The sequence below is a fragment of the Vipera berus genome (assembly GCF_964194415.1).
Source record: "Vipera berus genome assembly, chromosome: 4".
Taxonomy (NCBI): domain Eukaryota; kingdom Metazoa; phylum Chordata; class Lepidosauria; order Squamata; family Viperidae; genus Vipera; species Vipera berus.
In genome coordinates, this window is record NC_138206.1 from 58,965,070 (window position 1) to 58,984,784 (window position 19,715).

At 36.5% G+C, this 19,715-nt stretch overlaps 1 protein-coding gene across 1 annotated transcript in view; it reads left to right on the forward strand.

Annotated features, from left to right (window-relative positions):
- The window catches only part of TRAPPC10 (trafficking protein particle complex subunit 10), a 56,315-nt gene that overhangs the window by 22,274 nt on the left and 14,326 nt on the right, over positions 1 to 19,715 (forward strand). The window contains exons 2-14 of the mRNA XM_081327129.1: positions 1,031 to 1,112; positions 2,000 to 2,135; positions 2,502 to 2,698; positions 3,666 to 3,861; positions 4,634 to 4,745; positions 4,931 to 5,178; positions 6,295 to 6,441; positions 9,459 to 9,573; positions 11,913 to 11,989; positions 13,369 to 13,460; positions 14,665 to 14,805; positions 16,817 to 16,929; positions 17,738 to 18,252. Of these exons, the coding sequence (XP_081183255.1) occupies positions 1,031 to 1,112; positions 2,000 to 2,135; positions 2,502 to 2,698; positions 3,666 to 3,861; positions 4,634 to 4,745; positions 4,931 to 5,178; positions 6,295 to 6,441; positions 9,459 to 9,573; positions 11,913 to 11,989; positions 13,369 to 13,460; positions 14,665 to 14,805; positions 16,817 to 16,929; positions 17,738 to 18,252 (2,171 nt within the window). The remainder of the gene's footprint in view (positions 1 to 1,030; positions 1,113 to 1,999; positions 2,136 to 2,501; positions 2,699 to 3,665; positions 3,862 to 4,633; positions 4,746 to 4,930; positions 5,179 to 6,294; positions 6,442 to 9,458; positions 9,574 to 11,912; positions 11,990 to 13,368; positions 13,461 to 14,664; positions 14,806 to 16,816; positions 16,930 to 17,737; positions 18,253 to 19,715) is intronic.

Sequence of the window (19,715 nt, forward strand, 5' to 3'; positions counted from 1 at the left end):
TACAGGCAGTCCTCAACTTATGTCCACAATTGAGCCCAAACCATATGTTGCTAAGCGAGATACTTGTTAATTGAGTTTTGCCCCATTTTATGACTTTTCTTGCCACAGTTGTTAAGTGATTTACTGCAGTAGTTAGTAACTGCTTCCCCTGGCTTCCCCTTTGACTCTTGTCAGAAGGTCGTAAAAGTTAATCATATGACCCCAGGACTCCGCAACGGTGGTAAATACGAACTAGTTCTCAAGCACCCAGATTTTGATCACGTGACCTTGGGGATGCTGCAATGGTTGTAAGTCTGAAAAACAGCCATAAATTGCTTTTTTAGTGCCGTTGTAACCTTGAACAGTCACTAAATGAACTCAAGGACTACCTATCTTCTGTTTTTCTTTTTTTTTGTAAACTTAAACAATTTTTTGTTCTGAATGTTATTCTATTAATTTAGATATAGATGTATTTCTTTACATGGATAAAATCTACGAGTTGTCTGTATGGTTTTGCTTTCTGAATGGTCAGAAATCACATTGAGCTTGCATATAATAAATTATTTCCTGCTCGCATTAAAAGTAACTCACTCTTCTTCTTTTGTTCTTGGGGCTTGTCTTTTTTTTGGGACTTATATCAGCAAAGAGGCTATTTCTGACTTTTCTATATGAGGGGTCCCCAACCCCTGGGCCATGGACCAGTACCGGTTCATGGCTCATTGGGAAATGGGCCACGCAAGCGATGGGTAAGTGTGCAAAGCTTCATTTGCGCTTGTGTGGGATTAAGTTGCACATGCAAAACAAACCGTTCCCTGGCGCTGGTCTATGGAGCCAGAAAGTTTGGGAACCACTGATCTATATGATTGCATATTTATCTGTAAAAGTTTAATATCTTCACTGAGAAATATAAATGCAAAAACAACTGGTATTTCTTTGAAAACATTGGCCAATGGTTATTCCAGTTCATCAAGATATCTAATACATACAGCTTTATTTTAAATACTTTATATGACCAAAAAAATGTTCATGTTCTAATATTTTTGTCTCTTAGGTGCTGGTGATCAGAGCCTTTTCAGTTCTCTGTATCCAACACTTTCTCAGCAGCTCCCCAAAGAGCCCATGGAATGGAGACGGTAATACATTTTTTTTCATCATTCATACATTTATGTACCACCAGTGTAGAGCAATTTATTGTACAAATAAAGTCTATTCAAACATACAGTCAAAACAGCAAGCACTAATTTTCATTATAAAATAACAGTTAAGTGTTCTTTAATCTCTTGACATGAGTTGAGATAAGACCAAAAGCTAAGGATGAATGCATGTGGCAAGAAGATACATTCTTTGTTGTGTTTAAAATAGATAAGTAGAACTGAAGTGAATACTGGCTTTAGTTCAGTAAATCTTTCGATATCATAAGCATATCATTTACAAAAATGTTATGTGTTAAAATAATTAAATGACAAAGTTTAATTGAGATAAGGCATGGAGGCTTCAATACATGTTTCTATGTTTTGGGAAAAATATTTGAGAATCATAAACAACCAGCAGAGCATTTTTTTCTTTCACTAGACACTTCTGTAAATTTTAGTTTTTTATAAGAGAAAATTATATGAAATTTTATAAATTTTGCATGACACTTTATGTAAATTATTACATCTGCATATCCAAAGTAAGTACCATTCCTTCTTCCCTTTTCTATACATATTTATCTGCATGCTGTCTGTTCTTGTTGCTTTGTTCAGTATACATGTTGGATATGAACAAGTTGAGCTGGAGGCCTGGACTAAATGCACAATGAGTTTGAAGTCATTGTGTAGCCACAAGAGAGCCAAGTCCAGCCCCCCATGGATTCCGTTGACCCCTTATCTAGCACCAATTTAGCTTGGACCATTTGTTGCTCAGATTCTTGTGATAGGTAGCAAGAATAAACCCTTAGGCTTTGAACTCAACTCCTGTTCCTGGTTATTTGGACCTGACAGTACCATCAACTAATGTAAGTGTTCTAAATATTATTCAGGTCATATGGACGGGCCCCTAAGATGATCCATCTGGAATCTAATTTTGTACAATTTAAAGAAGAGCTACTACCTAAAGAAGGGAACAAAGCTCTTCTGACATTTCCTTTTCTCCATATTTATTGGACAGAATGTTGTGTAAGTAATCTTGTGTGTTCAGAGCATAAATCTTACATATTTTGGTGGCTGAAGATATTGTATATTTGATTTTGTACCTTGCTGTATTTATGTTATAAAATAAAACATTAAATTGTGAGACAATGGAAACATGCAACTATAAAGATGCACATAGTACACATTTGGGGTAGACAATTAAAAACAAATTGTTCTTATTTTAATATATTTGTGGTCTGAGAAGATTTTCTTTGTGCAAAAAAAGATATTGACCTTTTTCTAGTTCAGCTTGATAATTGTTAACATTTTTCCTCTGATATTATCAAAAAAGCAGTTCAAGCTTATTTATCCAGCAAATGTAATCTTGTGATTCATCACTTATACCCTTAGGATACAGAAGTATATAAAGCTACTGTAAAAGATGACATCACCAAGTGGCAGAATGTTCTGAAAGTTCACAGTTCAATGGATTGGTTAATTGTTGTGGTTGAGTGTGATGCCAAGAAAAAAAACAAAACAAATATCCTTCCTCGAACATCTATAGTAGATAAAATACGAAATGACTTCTGTAATAAGCAGAGTGACAGGTAAGACTTTTCATATTGTAACATACTGTAGATCTGTGGTAATTATTGCTGAATATGCACTGAAAACTGTGAAGCAGTATGTTCTTAGTGCTTCTATCTAAGCCATTAACAGACTAAAATAACATGGGTTACGGTATTTATAAAGGAGATAAAGTTTAACTCCTTTATCATGTGAATAATTAGTTTGGAGATTGCTAATTAATTCCTGCTTTGGGAACATTTTATCTTAGAAAAGCAGTTATTAATTATATAAACAAGCAAAATGTAGCTATATAACAAATCATAATTATCAAAAATAAACAAAAGTTGCTAGAGAGACACCAATGTAATTGTTTGATTTTTCTAATTTTCTTTTGTTCCATTATGTTACTGTGATATTATTGGGTTAATTTATCTACGATTTTGTAGTAATCACATGCATCTTTGTGACATACATTAAGAGTTTTGAATGTAGATTTTGTAGTGTGTGGTGATGTGAATGTATACAACAATTTATTAAACTTGTATGTTGTATAACTGACTGAGCGATTAAAAAACCTTGAACTTTGAATTTGACTTCTTGGGAAATTATCATGAGAACAGCCAAAAAATACAATGATTACATGTTTGTTTATTATTGTGATATAAAGATAAGCATCATAAAATGTTTACATTTACAAAATTTGGATAAGAATAGCCTCTAGTGAAAAAACTGTGCAGAAGAGTTTGATCATGGGGCAGTTATCTCAGAAAGTCACAGCAACATATGCCTGATGTGGTGCATTTCTTGAACAAGAAAGAGAATTCTTAACCTTGTTAACAGTAGCAATCTGAAGTTAAAGACAGGGGGCAGAAATGGGAAGATGATCCGCCCTCTCTGGAAAAAATGCCAAATGGGCTCAGGGGCGTGTGCCGGTAAGAAAAAAGAAACTCTTCCATTTGATTGTGTAATTTTGACTGAAATATTCATTTATTCATCTTACTTCAGATGTGTAGTTCTGTCTGATCCTTTGAAAGACACTTCCCGCTCTCAGGAATCCTGGAATGCCTTCTTGACAAAACTTAGGACACTTCTTCTCATGTCCTTTACCAAAAACCTAGGCAAATTTGAGGATGACATGAGAACTTTGAGAGAGAAGAGGACAGAACCAGGGTGGAGTTTTTGTGACTATTTTATGGTCCAGGTAAAGTAAAACAGTATGTGGAAAAACAATTATTTAAAATAATATTTTTACATCACTTTGCTTTGCTACCCATGTAATAGAACCTTTTTATGATAAAATATATTTTCTTAAAACGACTATACGCTAAAATTACAAGCAAAAGCTCTGGTTTAGCATTGATTGCATAAGTAGCCAAACCAAAGTCAAACTGAGTTATTTATCAGAGAACTTATAGCAGTGGTGGCGAACCAATGGCACGCATGCCAGAGGGGGCACTCAGAGCCCTCTCTGCGGACACACACGCTGTTGCCCCAGCCCCGCCTGCCCCCATGACCCCCTCCTCACCTGCAACCCCCTGGAGGAGAGTCGCCCCCAGGCATGGCCTGCACAGAGCAGTGCAGCCAAGGACATGGCAGCCGGGCAGTGAAGACTGCCCTTGCGCCCCGTCACACACAGATGATGCTACAGGGTGTGGGCAGAGGGCGTGGCCACCATGGTGCTGCTGGGCTGCCTGGGCGATCTGCGGTGGGCTGTGGAGGCAGTGGGTGGCCCTGTGGGCGGGTGGAGTGGGGGTGGGGGGCAGGTTTTGGGCACTCAGTCTCTAAAAGGTTCACCATCAATGGATAGAATTCGTATTTAAACAATTGATTATGATGTTGTAGCAGAGCAATAACATTTACAAGGTTTTCCTGCAAAATTTAAGTTGCTGTTTGATTTTTTTTTCTGTTATAATCCTAGCTTATGTATATATATGTGTGTATGTATGTATAATGTTTTTTATTTGTATTAAAAGGAAGAATTGGCTTTCGTATTTGAAATGCTTCAGCAATTTGAGGATGCCCTGGTGCAATATGATGAGCTGGATGCCCTATTTTCTCAATATGTTGTCAATTTTGGTGCTGGTGGTGAGTAGCTAAAAAGTGTATTTCTGTATATACTTCATTATTTTTCCTTTGCAACATTGCAGTAAACCTTTCTAAAAGACCATGGGAATTGTTTAAACTTGTTATTGGTAAAAAAAACACATTTTGGAAATATTCACATATTTTCACATATTCTGTTCCTTATTGTGTATATTTGCTTGTCGTAGATGGGGCAAATTGGTTGACATTTTTTTGTCAGCCAGTGCGAAGCTGGAATGGGTTGATTCTTCGTAAACCAATAGATATGGAAAAAAGAGAACTGATTCAAAACCAGGAAGCCACTCTGTTAGATCTGCGCAGTTACCTTTTTTCTCGTCAATGCACATTACTAATCTTTCTTCAGAGGCCATGGGAAGTATCTCAGCGAGCACTAGAGCTTCTTCATAACTGTGTGCAAGAGCTAAAGCTTCTTGAAGTAAGTCTGGATAATTCAATCCAACAACTAATTAAAGCTTAAGTCTCTATCTTGTTTCATTTATGATAGGGTATAAAGACGATGTACAATTTCAAATAGGATTGCTAGCAATTAGTGATTTATGTTATTCACTAGTTCCAGAAGTTCCAGGAAGGAGATTATAGTTTTGTACAGAAATTATAACTGAATCATTTAAGTCAAAGAAGGTGAAATTGTTTTATATCTCATTTTTATCTGCAATAATTGTCTCTTCACATTTGAACCAACATTTGGCTGATGACTTGAGACTGGACAGGAAATTAATAGCTTGATAAACTTAGATTTTATCTGAGAAAAACAATGTTGCCCATTAAGTAGTCTACAATAATTGTTTTATAAACAACCAAATGACTTTTTAGACAACCTGTATTTTAGGTGAACTAAGGCAGATAGTGTTGATCACTTCCTAGGTATGAATATAAGATGAAGTCATCCTACCTCGGGAAAAAGTGTGGAATGAATGTATAAAAATAAATATACATCTTTGTCTCCTGTGACTTCCTGTGATGTTTCTGATAATGTAGTTAGGAATGTGGTGGAGTTCATATTTTGGATGTCAGAAAATATAGAAACTTTTAAAAAGTATCTTTTGATGCGTTAGGAGTTAAAAACACTGCCTGGGGTCGGGATATGCAATCTGTGCCACTTTAGAAGTTTCTGAATTTCCCCTGCTTCGTTCAGTGTAGCAGCTTTGGTCGCTGCAAACTGTAACTCAGCAACATCTGTAATGTTGAAATTTGCTTATTTCTTAAGGCCTAGGTCTCCCTTTTCCTTTTCTTCCTTCCTTCCTTCCTTGGTGGCATAACGGGTACTTGGACTTACATTCTTTCTTGCTTCTGTTTATTTATTTTTTTAAAAATATATTGTGTAATTCTTTATATTTATTCTAAAGAAACTAATTGCAACATTATATTTCTGTCCTCTTCGTTTAGCAACCAGTATTTTGTTCTGCACAGCTGGTTTTGTATTGTATGAGAGCACATTAAAATCTTACAAAAATATTTTTTTTTGTTCTAAGTTATATTCTGTAATAATAAACTTCATACTGATCGATCTCTTAACTGATTTTATTTTAAGGTCTCTGTCCCCCCTGGGGCTTTGGATTGTTGGGTCTTCTTAAGCTGCCTTGAGGTTTTGCAAAGAATAGAAGGTTGTTGTGATCGGTCTCAAATTGATTCTAATATTTCCCATACAGTTGGATTATGGAGTTATGCCACTGAAAAGGTGAGCAGAAGTAAGACTGTGACCAAAAAAAAATCACATTTAAAATAGATTTAGAACAGAAAGTATTCTATAATTTTTGTTAAAATCAAGATATCTTTAATTCAAAATATTCCTCTATGTATCATTTTACTTTTGAAGTATTAAAGTTTTACTGATACAGTGATATGCTAATATATGGAATGGCAGAATATCTTATTTTCTTCAGACAATCTGGTATCATCAGAATTTATTTGGATGGCTGTGGTTCAAGTTAGTGTATCTAATTTCATCTGTCCAGTTGGCAACTTATTTTCTCTATGAAAACTCTCTCACACACACATAAACACTCTTATCTAGATGATTATTATATACTAGATTATAAATGCCGAGAGAATTGGTATAATTTCAGTCATGCTACCCTATCAGTATGGCATTCTATTCTATTCTATACATCATGTGCTGGGTCATTATGTTTACATAATTATATATTTATGTACAATCCAGTGTGTATGGAAACCAATTATGCACCTATATAGGAGGGATGCGGTGGCTCAGTGGGTTAGGACGCTGAGCTTGTCGATCAGAAGGTTGGCAGTTTGGCGGGTCGAATCCCGAGTGCCGCGTAACAGAGTGAGCGCCTGTTACTTGTCCCAGCTTTTGCCAACCTAGCAGTTCGAAAGCACGTAAAAATGCAAGTAGAAAAATAGGGACCACTATGGTGGGAAGGTAACAGTGTTCTGTGCGCCTTAGGTGTCTAGTCATGCCGGTCACATGACCACGGAGACGTCCTCGGACAAGCGCTGGCTCTTCACCTTTGAAACGGAGGAGCACCGGCCCCTAGAGTTGGAAACGACTAGCACGCATGTGCAGGAGAACCTTTACCTTTATATATGTATATATTATACATTCTGACAATATGACATAGAGAATATGAGTTTAGATGTAAGATTCCACACAAATATATTCTTGTGCAAACATGTTTCAGTATACAGACATCAGGGGAAGGTATGTGGCAAGCACAATGTGGCTATGCCCTTCCCACATCCCGTCTTCTATATCTCCGTAGAGAAGCTTCTTGAGCATGTAGGCTGTTCTTTATGGAGAGCAGCTGAATGGGAGAGCCATGGTTTTGTGATACACTTTGCTATAATTGCAAGTTTTTGTCCTGTGCCAGAATTTCTAATAATAGAATTTTTTAAAAAAAAATCATCTTCTTGAACTTAAAATTGATGATGCTAGTCAGGAATTCGTATTCATCAATTAATAAATGTATACCTAATGAGAGAGCCCTAATGATTCAAATGACTTATATAAGACCCAAGAGAAGGATTCTTTTTAAAAAGTCTGGTTCTAATAGCCCAACTAAAGCAATTTAGCACTTCCCAATTTTCTTTAGTTTCCCTGAATAACTCTGAAATTTTTATGATGAACATACTTAACGTATACAATATTCTCTTCTTAATTTCTGAAATCTGTTAATCTCAAACAAATATAAATTTGCCTTATAAAAATCTTAATAGTTGGGTTTCTTTCACAAGATAATACATTTGTCCTTTGAGAACATTATAATGTTTAAAGGTAAAGGTTCCCCCACACATGCGTGCTAGTCGTTTCCAACTCTAGGGGCTGGTGCTCATCTCTGTTTCAAAGCCGAAGAGCCAGCGCTTGTCCGAGGACGTCTCCGTGGTCATGTGGCCGGCATGACTAGACGCCAAAGGCGCATGGAACGCTGTTACCTTCCCACCGTAGTGGTCCCTATTTTTCTACTTGCATTTTGACGTGCTTTCGAACTGCTAGGTTGGCAGAAGCTGGGACGAGTAACAGGCGCTCATTCTGTTACGCGACACTCGGGATTCAACCCGCCAAACTGCCGACCTTCTGATCGACAAGCTCAGTGTCCTAACCCACTGAGCCACCACGTCCCTAACATTATAATACATATGTACAGTATATATATTTTTCTATGCACTTTGAAAACCCAGTATGGCTTCACTCACAAACAATTTCGTAAAATACAAAAATTAAGACCCATTTTAACTAATTCCAGCAGCATGGGAGTAGTTGTGTCTAATTTCTTTGGTGCCTTCTGTGTTTCATAGGAAAGCTAAAAAACCCCTCACTACATCTTAAGGAACTTTAGCTTCAGTCATTACTGCACTTCCAATAGATGGTCTCATCATGGTTTGCTATATTCATCCTTCACAGACCATATTACGGGTCTTGTCCTGCACACTGATTTTGGATATAGAAAAAAATATATAATACAGTGTTGGGCTTCTGCGTCTTATTAATAAGCATCTGTATCTTTAATAAGAATATCTGTATCTTTCATCTTCTGTACATGAGACATGTTTGACTGTGAAGTAAAGGAAATGTCTATTGTGCTTTTGCCATGGCATAAAAACTTGTTTGTAAAACACCCTAATTTGGAAAGCTATTAAACACAAAAGAACCTTACTACTGAAAAGCTGACTGTTGTTTCTGAAATGTTTATGGAACTTGGTTTGAATAATTTTGTATTAAAAATTTACAAAAAAAATGTATTTATTCAATTTCTATAGCTGCTCATCTCAAACTCTAACTTTTCTCTTAATTCTATTTACTTATATAGATTTAATCTCTCTTACAATATTTTTAATGCATCTTAGTTATTTAAGGCCAAAGAAATTATTTTTGGTTCCAAAACTAATGTTTTTCCCCCAAAAAACTATTTATTATTGGAACGTTATAAAATTAATCCTTTTATATCATATTTACCTATACAAAACATTACTTCAGTCAGTATAATGAGGTTTTGAAAAAAGGACTTGTTAAGAGGTCTATGTATGTGAAATCTAATTGGTCTCAGAATAATTTCTTAATAAAAATATCACACTTGCAAGTTGCTCATATTTATTCTTTTGGAAAAAATTGTCTTTCAAATCTGCAAAATAGAGCTTTGCACATTTTAGCTCAGTAAATTTCAGAAAGTTAAGGTTTTTTTAATACACATCGTTACCATAAAATGAAGATACTTCATGTTTATAATTTTCTTACAGTTGAAATCTTTGGGGTACTTATGTGGACTTGTGTCAGAAAATGGTCCCAATTCAGAAGATCTTAATAGAACAGTTGATCTTTTGGCAGGACTTGGAGCTGAGCGTCCTGAAACAGGTATCAACATATCTGCTTATGAAACAGGTTGATGCTTTTCAAGTAATAATTAATATTTAGAATCAACAGTTGTGCACTTGTTTGGATATGCACTAGTGATTATTTCTTTTTAACATACTTTTATTCTGATTAAAATAAACTTGGAAAAACTGAAGAGTATCCTCTTAAGATAAAGGAAGGTAGTGTGTTCCATATATAATAATTCAAACTAACCGAATGCATTTCCATATTCTGAAGATGTGCAGAATTGTAAAAATAGGCTTTTATTACCTCTTCTAATACACCATTGTATAATTCTGCTGACTGTTGCTACAGTGCGATGCTCTTTTATATTATTTGCTCAAGTGAAACGTTACCTTTGTTGGTCGGAGACAAAAAGCAAGGATCAGGATTCCTATTCCAAGGGGCGGGGATTCAAAGCATCTCCACTTCTAGAAAGGGCAGAATTCTGTACCAGTTTAAGGGGGTAAATAACTAAACAGGCCATCCACAGTAATCAGATCTTATTAGCCAGGGCAGAAGATAATAGATTTTTTTCTCCCTTGACCTAGTGCTTTATGTTTTAATGCCTGAACTGAGGGAAATTTCCTGCTGTCATTGGTTCTTTTAGAATACCATTGATAGGATTGATCTCAAACTCAACAAAGATACAATAAGCACTGGAAGCTAGAAATTTTTATGTTCTCTCCCTTCAGTACCCCAGACAGAGTTTTATTCTACAAAGTAAAAACACTATTTTACAAAAAGGGAATATCTGTTTGGTTTATAGGCAAATATCTTATTGTTTGGTTTTTGCAGGACCCAATCTGGGTCTGTTGCCATGACCAGAGGTTTTGTTTTTCTGAGTTTTCAGACTTGTGCTGGAGCCCATCTTCAACAGCAGAGTGTGTGCTGTTCTATGCGTGGTACTTATGTGGTGCCTGTTGTATGTGGCTTTTTAGATGTGATTGGGGTGTGTTGATCCCTGGCTTTTAAGTTGTCGGCTGTCATTTGCTTCTGCTGCCCAGCCCCCGCTTTTTAAGTACTTGATAGGCTGGTGGTAAATCAGCACTCTTGTTGAATAATGAGGGGCCTGTTTCCCAGGCTTCAATCACTTACTTCCCTGGCTGTTTTAGTGCCTGCTTGTCCAACAATCTTAGTAGTTGCAAAGTTGAATGTGTGTCGTTGTTTGTTGCAGTGTGAGGCTACCAATGAGTTCGGGACTCCTCAGAAAGCAAAACCTTTGGTCCCGGTGACTGACCCAGATTGGGTTCTGCAGCATTATCCTGGGACACGTATATTCACCTTCATTCATGTTTGGTTTCTATCTATGGGGCTTTTTATTTTTTGCTCCTTTTGTCTTGCTGGGCTTCTTCCATTTTTTTCCTCCTCCTCCAAAGCATAGGTAGTATGAGGGCAGGAGGTGCCTTTTGTCTTCTGGACTGGAGAATCTTTTGCCTCCACAAGGCATCTTTTCAAAAGGCAACTGGACTTTCTTGGTTTTGTTTTTTTTTTCCTCATTGAAAACATTTCACTTCTCATCCAAGAAGCTTTTCCAGTTCAATCAAGAAGCTTCCTGGATGAGAAGTGGAAGGTTTTCAAAGAAAAAAATCCCCAGAAAGTCCAGTTGCCTTTTGAAAAGCATCTTTGGGACAACCATGACTTGGATGATTGAGAATCTCCATAGGCATTCGGGAAGGGAACTCCTCTACCCCAGTTTCTCAGCTGATCCTCCTCCCTTTTTTTGAAAAGCTTGGCATGGTTTGGCTTTGCTGCTTTAGCCTGCCAAGCTAACATCCCCACAGATGTTTCTCTCCTCCCCCCCCAAAAAAATCAGCAAGTTGTTGTTTCTTTTCTCCTGGCCAGTTTTCCTCTCTGTCAAGTCATTATAATGCTTTCTAATTCCAATGTACTTGCTCTTTCTCCCCTATCCCATCCCCAGCATTTGAAAGTGTCGAAAATGTTTTATAGGCAATTATATTGTCCCAAGAGGGAGGGCTCTGTACAAGGGAGGGGAAATTGAGGAACATAGGTGCTCATTGTCCACATCACAGTGCTTCTTTGATCCAACAAAGCCAAATCTGATATGAATGTAAAAACCATTTTTAACTTTCTACCTGTAATCGCTGGTGACAGATTTTTATCTCTGCAAACATAGCATGGATTTTTGTTGCAGAGATGTTCGTAGAACTTTCCCCTTTAATAGAGGCTGTAGCATTATATAGCATTGCATCTGAGTTTCCTCCATCCGTCAATACTGAGAATTAAAACTGAAATCCTTAGCAGAACACTTAGTGCAAAGCTGTGGAGGATGCTTTTGAATCTTACGTTTTCTATTATGTTCTGTTTTGTCTCTGAAGCCAATACAGCACAGTCTCCTTATAAGAAACTCAAAGAAGCTTTATCATCTGTAGAAGCTTTTGAAAAGCATTATTTGGTAAGTATGGTTTATGTATTTATACATTTATAGAATATGTTGAGGATGGTTAACTAGATAACTAGTATTTAGAATAGTATTTTTAGATATGAATTAAAATCTAGTTTGAAAAGTAACATAATTGTTAGCAGCTCAATCACTTTTAGTAAAATGACTGGAGCGTAAAAATTTGGACATCCAAAATGAAACATCTGACCTAACAATATCAGTCAAAATGTCCACCGATCCTCAAATATTATATGTATATATGAATTCTGGAATTGAAACTAATTTTGTAGTCAACTGTTTCTTTTCGATATGCTCTTGGTAACACTTAGAAAGCTGAATAAATAAAAGTGCTCTGTCATTAAAAAGCTCATGGCATAAATGCCCCTTTTCACGATCCATGGAAAAGTAGATAAGAATAGGCCAAATGCAGGTAGTAATTTTTCTTTAGGAATTCTAAGGTTTGTAGCTCTGATTTATTTACATGAAGTGAATACTGTTCCCTGCAGTGGAGAAGATGTCAGGAAAGGAAAAAAAAATTCAGAATGAGCCTAGTAAAGGATACTAAGAACAAATGTTTCTTCAGATAGGTTCAAAGTAAAAAGATGAGAGAATCACATAGTGAATGTGGTAAAATACACAGAAGGTAGAACAACATAACTTTTATTTGGCTTGGTCTTTTCCATCAAGAGAAAATGTGTCCCATCAAGCAGTTGCAAGATAAGCAGGATCAATAGTTGAGATAGGGGTACCTGCTGACTCTGATTATATTTATTTTGAGTAAGTTTAAATTTCCAAGGTTAGATGATTGGCATGATATTGTACTCAAAGGATTGTGTCCTAGCGTAGAAGTAGATGGTATGTAACTAGAGGAGAGTAAATACCCTGCTTAAATAGAGGGGGAAATGATCCAAGGAATTTGATGACTGAAAATCTTCAAGAACAGATCATAAAATGATTAAACTGTAAGCAGTTACCAAAATTCAGCACAGATTTTAACTTCATAACATTAATTTTTAAGCCAGTTATTTTTTTTTCTTCCTAGTGTTCTTCTGCAAGTGCAGGATCTGCCCTTTTCAGATATTGATCCATTGGTTTTGACAAGAATTGATTGACTAGCTTGTCACCTGAGCTTTATGTCTTGTGCTGAGAGAGAGTGACTGCCTAAGGTGGAACTAGAATCCACAGGCTCCTAATTTCTAGCCTGGTGCCTTAACCACTGGACCAAACTAGCTCTTTCAAGATGTTTAAATGGTGACTTGAATACTTTAAAGTTACAGAATCTTGGAGATCTGTTTGCTTAGACCTAGTTTAGGAACTCTATGTTCCTGAATTAGGTAAATTGAGTCGTAACAGTACAGTGTATCCTCAGTCCTTTTGTTTCTTTTCCACAGGATCTTTCTCATGCTACTATTGAAATGTACAAAAATATTGGAAGAAATCGCTCAGCAAAGCTTGTTGGAAAGGATCTGGCAGAGTTTTACATGTATATAAACTTATTGGAATTGTTGCATATCGTAATATTCTGAAAAGGGTATCTCTAACTACTATGTGCATTTCACCTTTAAGCATAAAAGCACACTGTAGTGCTTTTGAATAGCTGGAGAACTGTAACTTCCAGGTTCCCTGCCCATATATTGGCAGAGGCTAAATATCCCACTGATTACAGGATGGTGCAGCCTTATTAACTACTGTATTAAAAGATAATATTTTCCAAACCATGTTTTATTCTGCTGTTTGTGGCAGCCTGAAAGAGCACACATTCTGTATTTGGGGAAAATACTTAATTACTGCCAAACTATGCTATTCTGACTGTTGAACCAGCAGTGTGTTTGCCAGTTAAATATTTTATTGGTTATTGTAATGGGCGAAAGGAGTCCTAACGTATATTAAGGTGTGCACTTTTTATGAAGTTCTTGCTGATAAAATACACTGATCAATAGTTAGGTTAAATGGCTTCTCTGTACAATACAAAAAAAAATTACCTTAGATCTAGGATAGGATAGGGAATGAGAATACTTTTGTGACTTTGAAACTTTAAATGTTTTACTTGCATGTGAAAAAATGCGTAGGGAAGAATTTAATAGTCGTTCTTTTTTTGTCTAGTAGTACATAGCCTACTATAAACTGAAAATATTGTTCAGTTATATTCTAACTGGCTTTACATGTTTAGTAGTTAATTTACTATACTAAATGAAGAATTTGACACCTATTTGTTAGTTGTAATAGTAAGGGATGCGGTGGCTGAGTGGGTTAGGACGCTGAGCTTTGTCGATCAGAAGGTCGGCAGTTTGGCGGGTCGAATCCCGAGTGCCGCATAACAGAGTGAGCGCCTGTTACACGTCCCAGCTTCTGCCAACCTAGCAGTTCGAAAGCACGTAAAAATGCAAGTAGAAAAATAGGGACCACTACGGTGGGAAGGTAACAGCATTCCGTGCGCCTTTGGCGTTCAGTCATGCCAGCCACATGACCACGGAGACGTCCTCGGACAAGCGCTGGCTCTTTGGCTTTGAAACGGAGATGAGCACCGGCCCCTAGAGTCGGAAACGACTAGCACACATGTGCGGGGGAACCTTTACCTTTTAATAGATAGTAGCCAAAGAAAAGGGTTAATATAGAAAAACTATATATGAATGCATTTAATATCTTTTCCTCTCTTCCCTTCCTCTTGGTGATTTTTTGTTCCTAAGGAAAAAAAAGAGTCCTCAAAAAGCTGAGGTTTATCTTCAAGGTGCACTAAAAACGTATCTTGCTGAAGGATGGACATTGCTTATTACCCATACACGGAAGCAACTAGCAGAATGCCAGAAGCATCTTGGACAAACTGAAAAGTATCCTTTTAAAAAAGAAATGGAAAATTGCTGGTTATGTGTGGTTGGATTTATTTTATTCAGCAAGGGTGGGTAGTAGAAACCGAAACACATCTGAGAGGAGCAGGATTTTATTAACTTCCAAAAGGCTGTGTGAGGTAACGTTGCTATGAAATTAAAGATAGATACCCTTTAATCAAACTTGGCTCTTGGTAACTGTATGAGTTCCATCAGTGCAGTTCCTTTGTTAGCACCATAAAAGCAGTTTGCCATAGACTTGATTTCCCATCTAGTTATCATCTCCTGGGAGGCATCGATGGTTTCTCAAGCAAATATTAAACAAGCCTGACTTTGTTTAGCTTCTGGGGGCAGACAGGGTCAAAAATGTAAATATATAGCACACTCATGAGTTTGAATAGACTCCTCCTGAGTCTATTTAAATTGGACCAATATTTACTGAAGTCTTAAGAGAGGCGGTAGGACATATTTTAAATCAATGGACAAATTGAAAACAAATGTTGATTTACAAATTGGAGATTACAATTGAGGAATCAGATTTTTAAGCCACTCTGAAAGTTACTAGTTTTGACTACAAATTGTTGAAGATATTTATTGCTGCCTCTGTTTCTATACTCCTTTCCAGTTGCTTAAAAGTTGTAGCTAAACCCTGTTTGGCTATCCTTGCCATTGAATCCCTGAAATGAACTCCAGGTTTTGCGGAGCCACAGTCATATGTCTTCTTTTATTTATTCATTTATAGTTAAGTGTAACATGTAATACTAGGACCATGGAAGCCTGCTATATCCTGATTTCCCTACCAATTATAGTAGATACATCCATTCTAAATGAAACCAAGAAAAAAATCATTTTCTAGCTAGGTATTATGTATCATGTTCCTTTAGTTATATATATATATAATGTTTCAGAAAATAGGTATATATAAGAATTTTTTTTACAGTTTTTAAGAGGTTTTCATATCAAAGGTAATATGCTAGAAGAAGGGGATTATTTCAGAAGTTAGTATTTTTTTCTATAGATTCATTTTCATTTATGTGCCTTGGTGGAGCAGTGGGCTAATGCCTCCTTAAGTAACACCAGCTGCCTGCCATTAGTGCAGGTTCGAGTCCCACCAGGCTCAAGGTTGACTCAGCCTTCCATCCTTCCGAGGTAGGTAAAATGAGGACCCAGATTGTTGGGGGCAATAAGCTGACTTTGTAATAATGCCGCTTGGGGGGTGTGTGAAAGCCCTAACAAGCAGGCATATACATAGAATGAAGGCTACTGCTAAGCTTGTAAGCCGCCCTGAGTCTTCGGAGAAGGGCGGGATATAAATGGAATTAAAATAAATAAATAAATTTTCACACACGTACACAGATAGTCCTTGATTTACAGCCACAACTGAGCCCATAATTTCTGTTGCTAAATGAGACATTTGTTAAGCGAATTTTGCCCCATTTTACAACCTTTCTTGCCACAGTTGTTAGGGGAAATCACTTGCAGTTGTTAAATTAGTTACAACGGTTGCCAGAAGGTTACAAAATGATTCTGGGACACTACAACCATCATAAATACGAGTCAGCTGCCAATGTTTGAATGCTGAACACCTGGCCGTGGGGCTGCGCCAATGGGTGTGTGAAAAATGGTCATGTCACTTTTTTCAGTGCTGTAACTTCGAATGGTTACTAAATGAACTGTCATAAGTTGAGGAGTACATCTTTCTCTCTGTGTATGTATGTATGTATGTATGTATGTATTATCCCTTTCTCCCATTTAATTGCTTTAATTACATATTTTCACATGTTTATATTTGAATCACAGTTTTAAATAAAGCGTCAAGCCGATATAGAGAAGATAGAGAAAAAAGGTTTTTGCACTATTTCAGTGCAAAATCACTACTGAACTACTAAAATTATTGCATTATTATCTTTTTTAGTATTTCTGATGAATGGAAGATAAAAGAATTAACTGGTTTTTTTTTAAAATCGAGACTTGTATATACATTATTTTCCCATCCTTCCTTATCTTGTGCCAGCTACCTTCAGACAAGCAGCCTTTTAGCTGGTGATAATAACTTAACTGAAGAAGAGCGGAAACATTTTTGCCAAGAAATATTAGATTTTGCCAAACAACCCTCAGAAACAGAAGGTAAGATTTGAGAGAATTTTATTGTCAAAACTTCAAGCAAACTACTTTTAAAGCTATCATCTTCATTCGGTGAATGTCAAGATAATGTCTTAATTTTCTCAAGATTCTTGCTTGTGCCTTCCTTCTTTTATTTTGTTTGATAACATGTAATTTCAGAGCAGTTTAGTTTTAAATTCTATGTAAATCCATCAATTGTATCACATTTACAAAAAAAATGACAGTTCAATTTTAGATTGTATGTTTTTAGAGCAACCCGTTTCTAGTCTTTACAGCAGAAAAAATACAGTTGAAGTACATGAGTAATATATGTTGAAACCACAGAAGCCAGAAAAATGAGAGAATATATTTTCAAATAGGTTTAAGTCAAAAGTTTTATACCCCCCTATAACTAGAACATACTAGAATAAAATGGTAAGTGGCAAAATAGTTTGCATACAGCAAGAGAAAGAAAGCAGAGTTTAATTTGCATAATATATTAACTTTTCTGAATATTCATCCCCTTATTTTAATTTAGTTAACTTACAGCTACTATTTATCTAAGTGTTTGATTCAGCAAAATGTAGGGTTAAAAATATTTCAGGTGGACTTAATGTTTTGTTCCAAACTGCAAGGCTTGGATTAATTTTTTTGGGTTTGAGGATCACTGAGGTAATATATATTTATTGATTTAAATATATTAAAATGATTAAACCAGGAATTTTTTTTACCTTAAGGTTATTATAACTAGATAAATAGAAATGTTGTTTTCAGTAGAACTGATCCTGCCAGCATAGTGTACCATAAATCCCATTTATATTTTTATTCCCAGGGCAGAAAGTTATGCTTTCCATGCATTCCTTCGCACAGTTGAAGAATCTACATTTCGATCCTCCTAATGCTGTGGTTCATGTGGGTGGAACGCTCTCTATTGAACTGACGCTGGTAAATCTGATGCCCATCTCAGTGGACGTGGATCACATTGCCATTAATGTCCATTTCAGCATTGAAAAAAATAGCTACCGGAAGACGGCTGAATGGCTTACGAAACACAAGACTTCCAATGGTATTATCAACTTTCCAAATGAAATTGTAGGTGTCTGTCTTTCAAGAAGTGGCTTATCAGGGCTGGAGTTGTATGAAATGTATGAGAGAAGCCCCTCGGATAATTCCTTGAACACCACCGGGATTATCTGCAAAAATGTGCATATGCTGTTACGAAGGCAGGAGAGCAGCTCTTCACTCGAAATACCTACAGGGCTGACTCTGGAGGATGGGGCCCACGTATTAAAATGTAGCAATTTAATACTGGAACCAGGAATAAATAAAATAACTTTCAGAACCCAGGTACGTTTTATAATTTTGCCAGACAGAAATGTATAGTCTGGGATTGTTTTCCTCAGTAAATTAATGAACAAATATTATGTTTTTGACTCACTTGTTTAATTAGGTTCTTTTTAATCTCATTTTAGGACTTGCATATTTTAGGACTTGTCTGAAATGGTATAGGGTTTCCTGCCTGAGCAGGGGGTTGGACTAGATGACCTCCAAGGTCCCTTCCAACTACTACTACTACTACTACTACTACTACTACTACTACTACTACTACTACTTCTTCTTCTTCTTCTTCTTCTTATTATTATTATTATTATTATTATTATTATTATTATTATTATTATTATTATTATTATTATATTTTAGCTCACATTTATGCAGAAACATTGAGAGTTCCAAAGGGTTCACAAGCTTTTAAGTATCACTGTACTGTATAGATAAAAATTGTTGACCAATACAAGAAATAAATACAAACAAAAAGAGAGATTAAAAAACAACAAAAAGCAAAGCAAACCCCAAACTCAGTTTGAAATCAATGAATGTGAAACAGAAAAAACACCCCATTCTTAAATCTGAAAATTCTCTTGATATTGAGGGCTTGGTATAAAGCCCATCAAATAATAAATGGTCATAGGTGAAAATGTAATTATCAGTTATCAATTCAAACATGTATGTACATGAACCAGCACAATTCCTGATGCCCTGAATTCTTTGTGCATGTGTATTTTAGTAATATGGAACAGTAGATTAATTTTATTTTTATCCATTCTTTTAATGAATTTGTTTGTGTAAAATAGAGCTGCGCTATGGAGTGTAGTATGTAACTGGCTGACCTATGTGTGCTTTTCCTACTACGTATAGCAGAACACGTTTAGTTGAACTCAGTATTTATGGGTGGAAACAGAAATTAGATATTATTCCTCTTTAAATTAATGTGAGTTCACATTATTTAATATAAAAGTGCATCTGAAGCTGTGTTAGGCTCTTTGGCTCTGTTCATAAAAATATAGAATATACCAGTGGTTATATGGATATCCCTTTGAGGATGAAAATGCATTCTATTTTGTGTAATTATATGCTGACCTTATACGCCAGGAGTCCCCAACCTGTGGGCCGCAGCCCACTACTGGTCCGTGGCCTATTTGCAACCGGGCTGTGTGAGTGGCTGGCTGGTGCGTGTGTGCACACACACACAGCCCACTCATGCAAGCATTGCAGGCCCTTGGGGCTGCACTCCTGCAAGCGTTGTGGTCGCTCTGGGCCCCACTCACAGGAGCTTTGAGGGGGCTCACAGCCCCACTTGCGCGAGCAACGGATGCTCATGCTCGCGCTTACCCCTCCCACAAAACCATCCCCTCTTTCCCCCCTCCCCAGCCTGGTGCTATATGCTATAGGGAGATATAAATCTCTTGCTTTGTATAAATAGCTTTCAGTTAAACATTGAGACATTTTAATATATAAATACTTCAAATGTT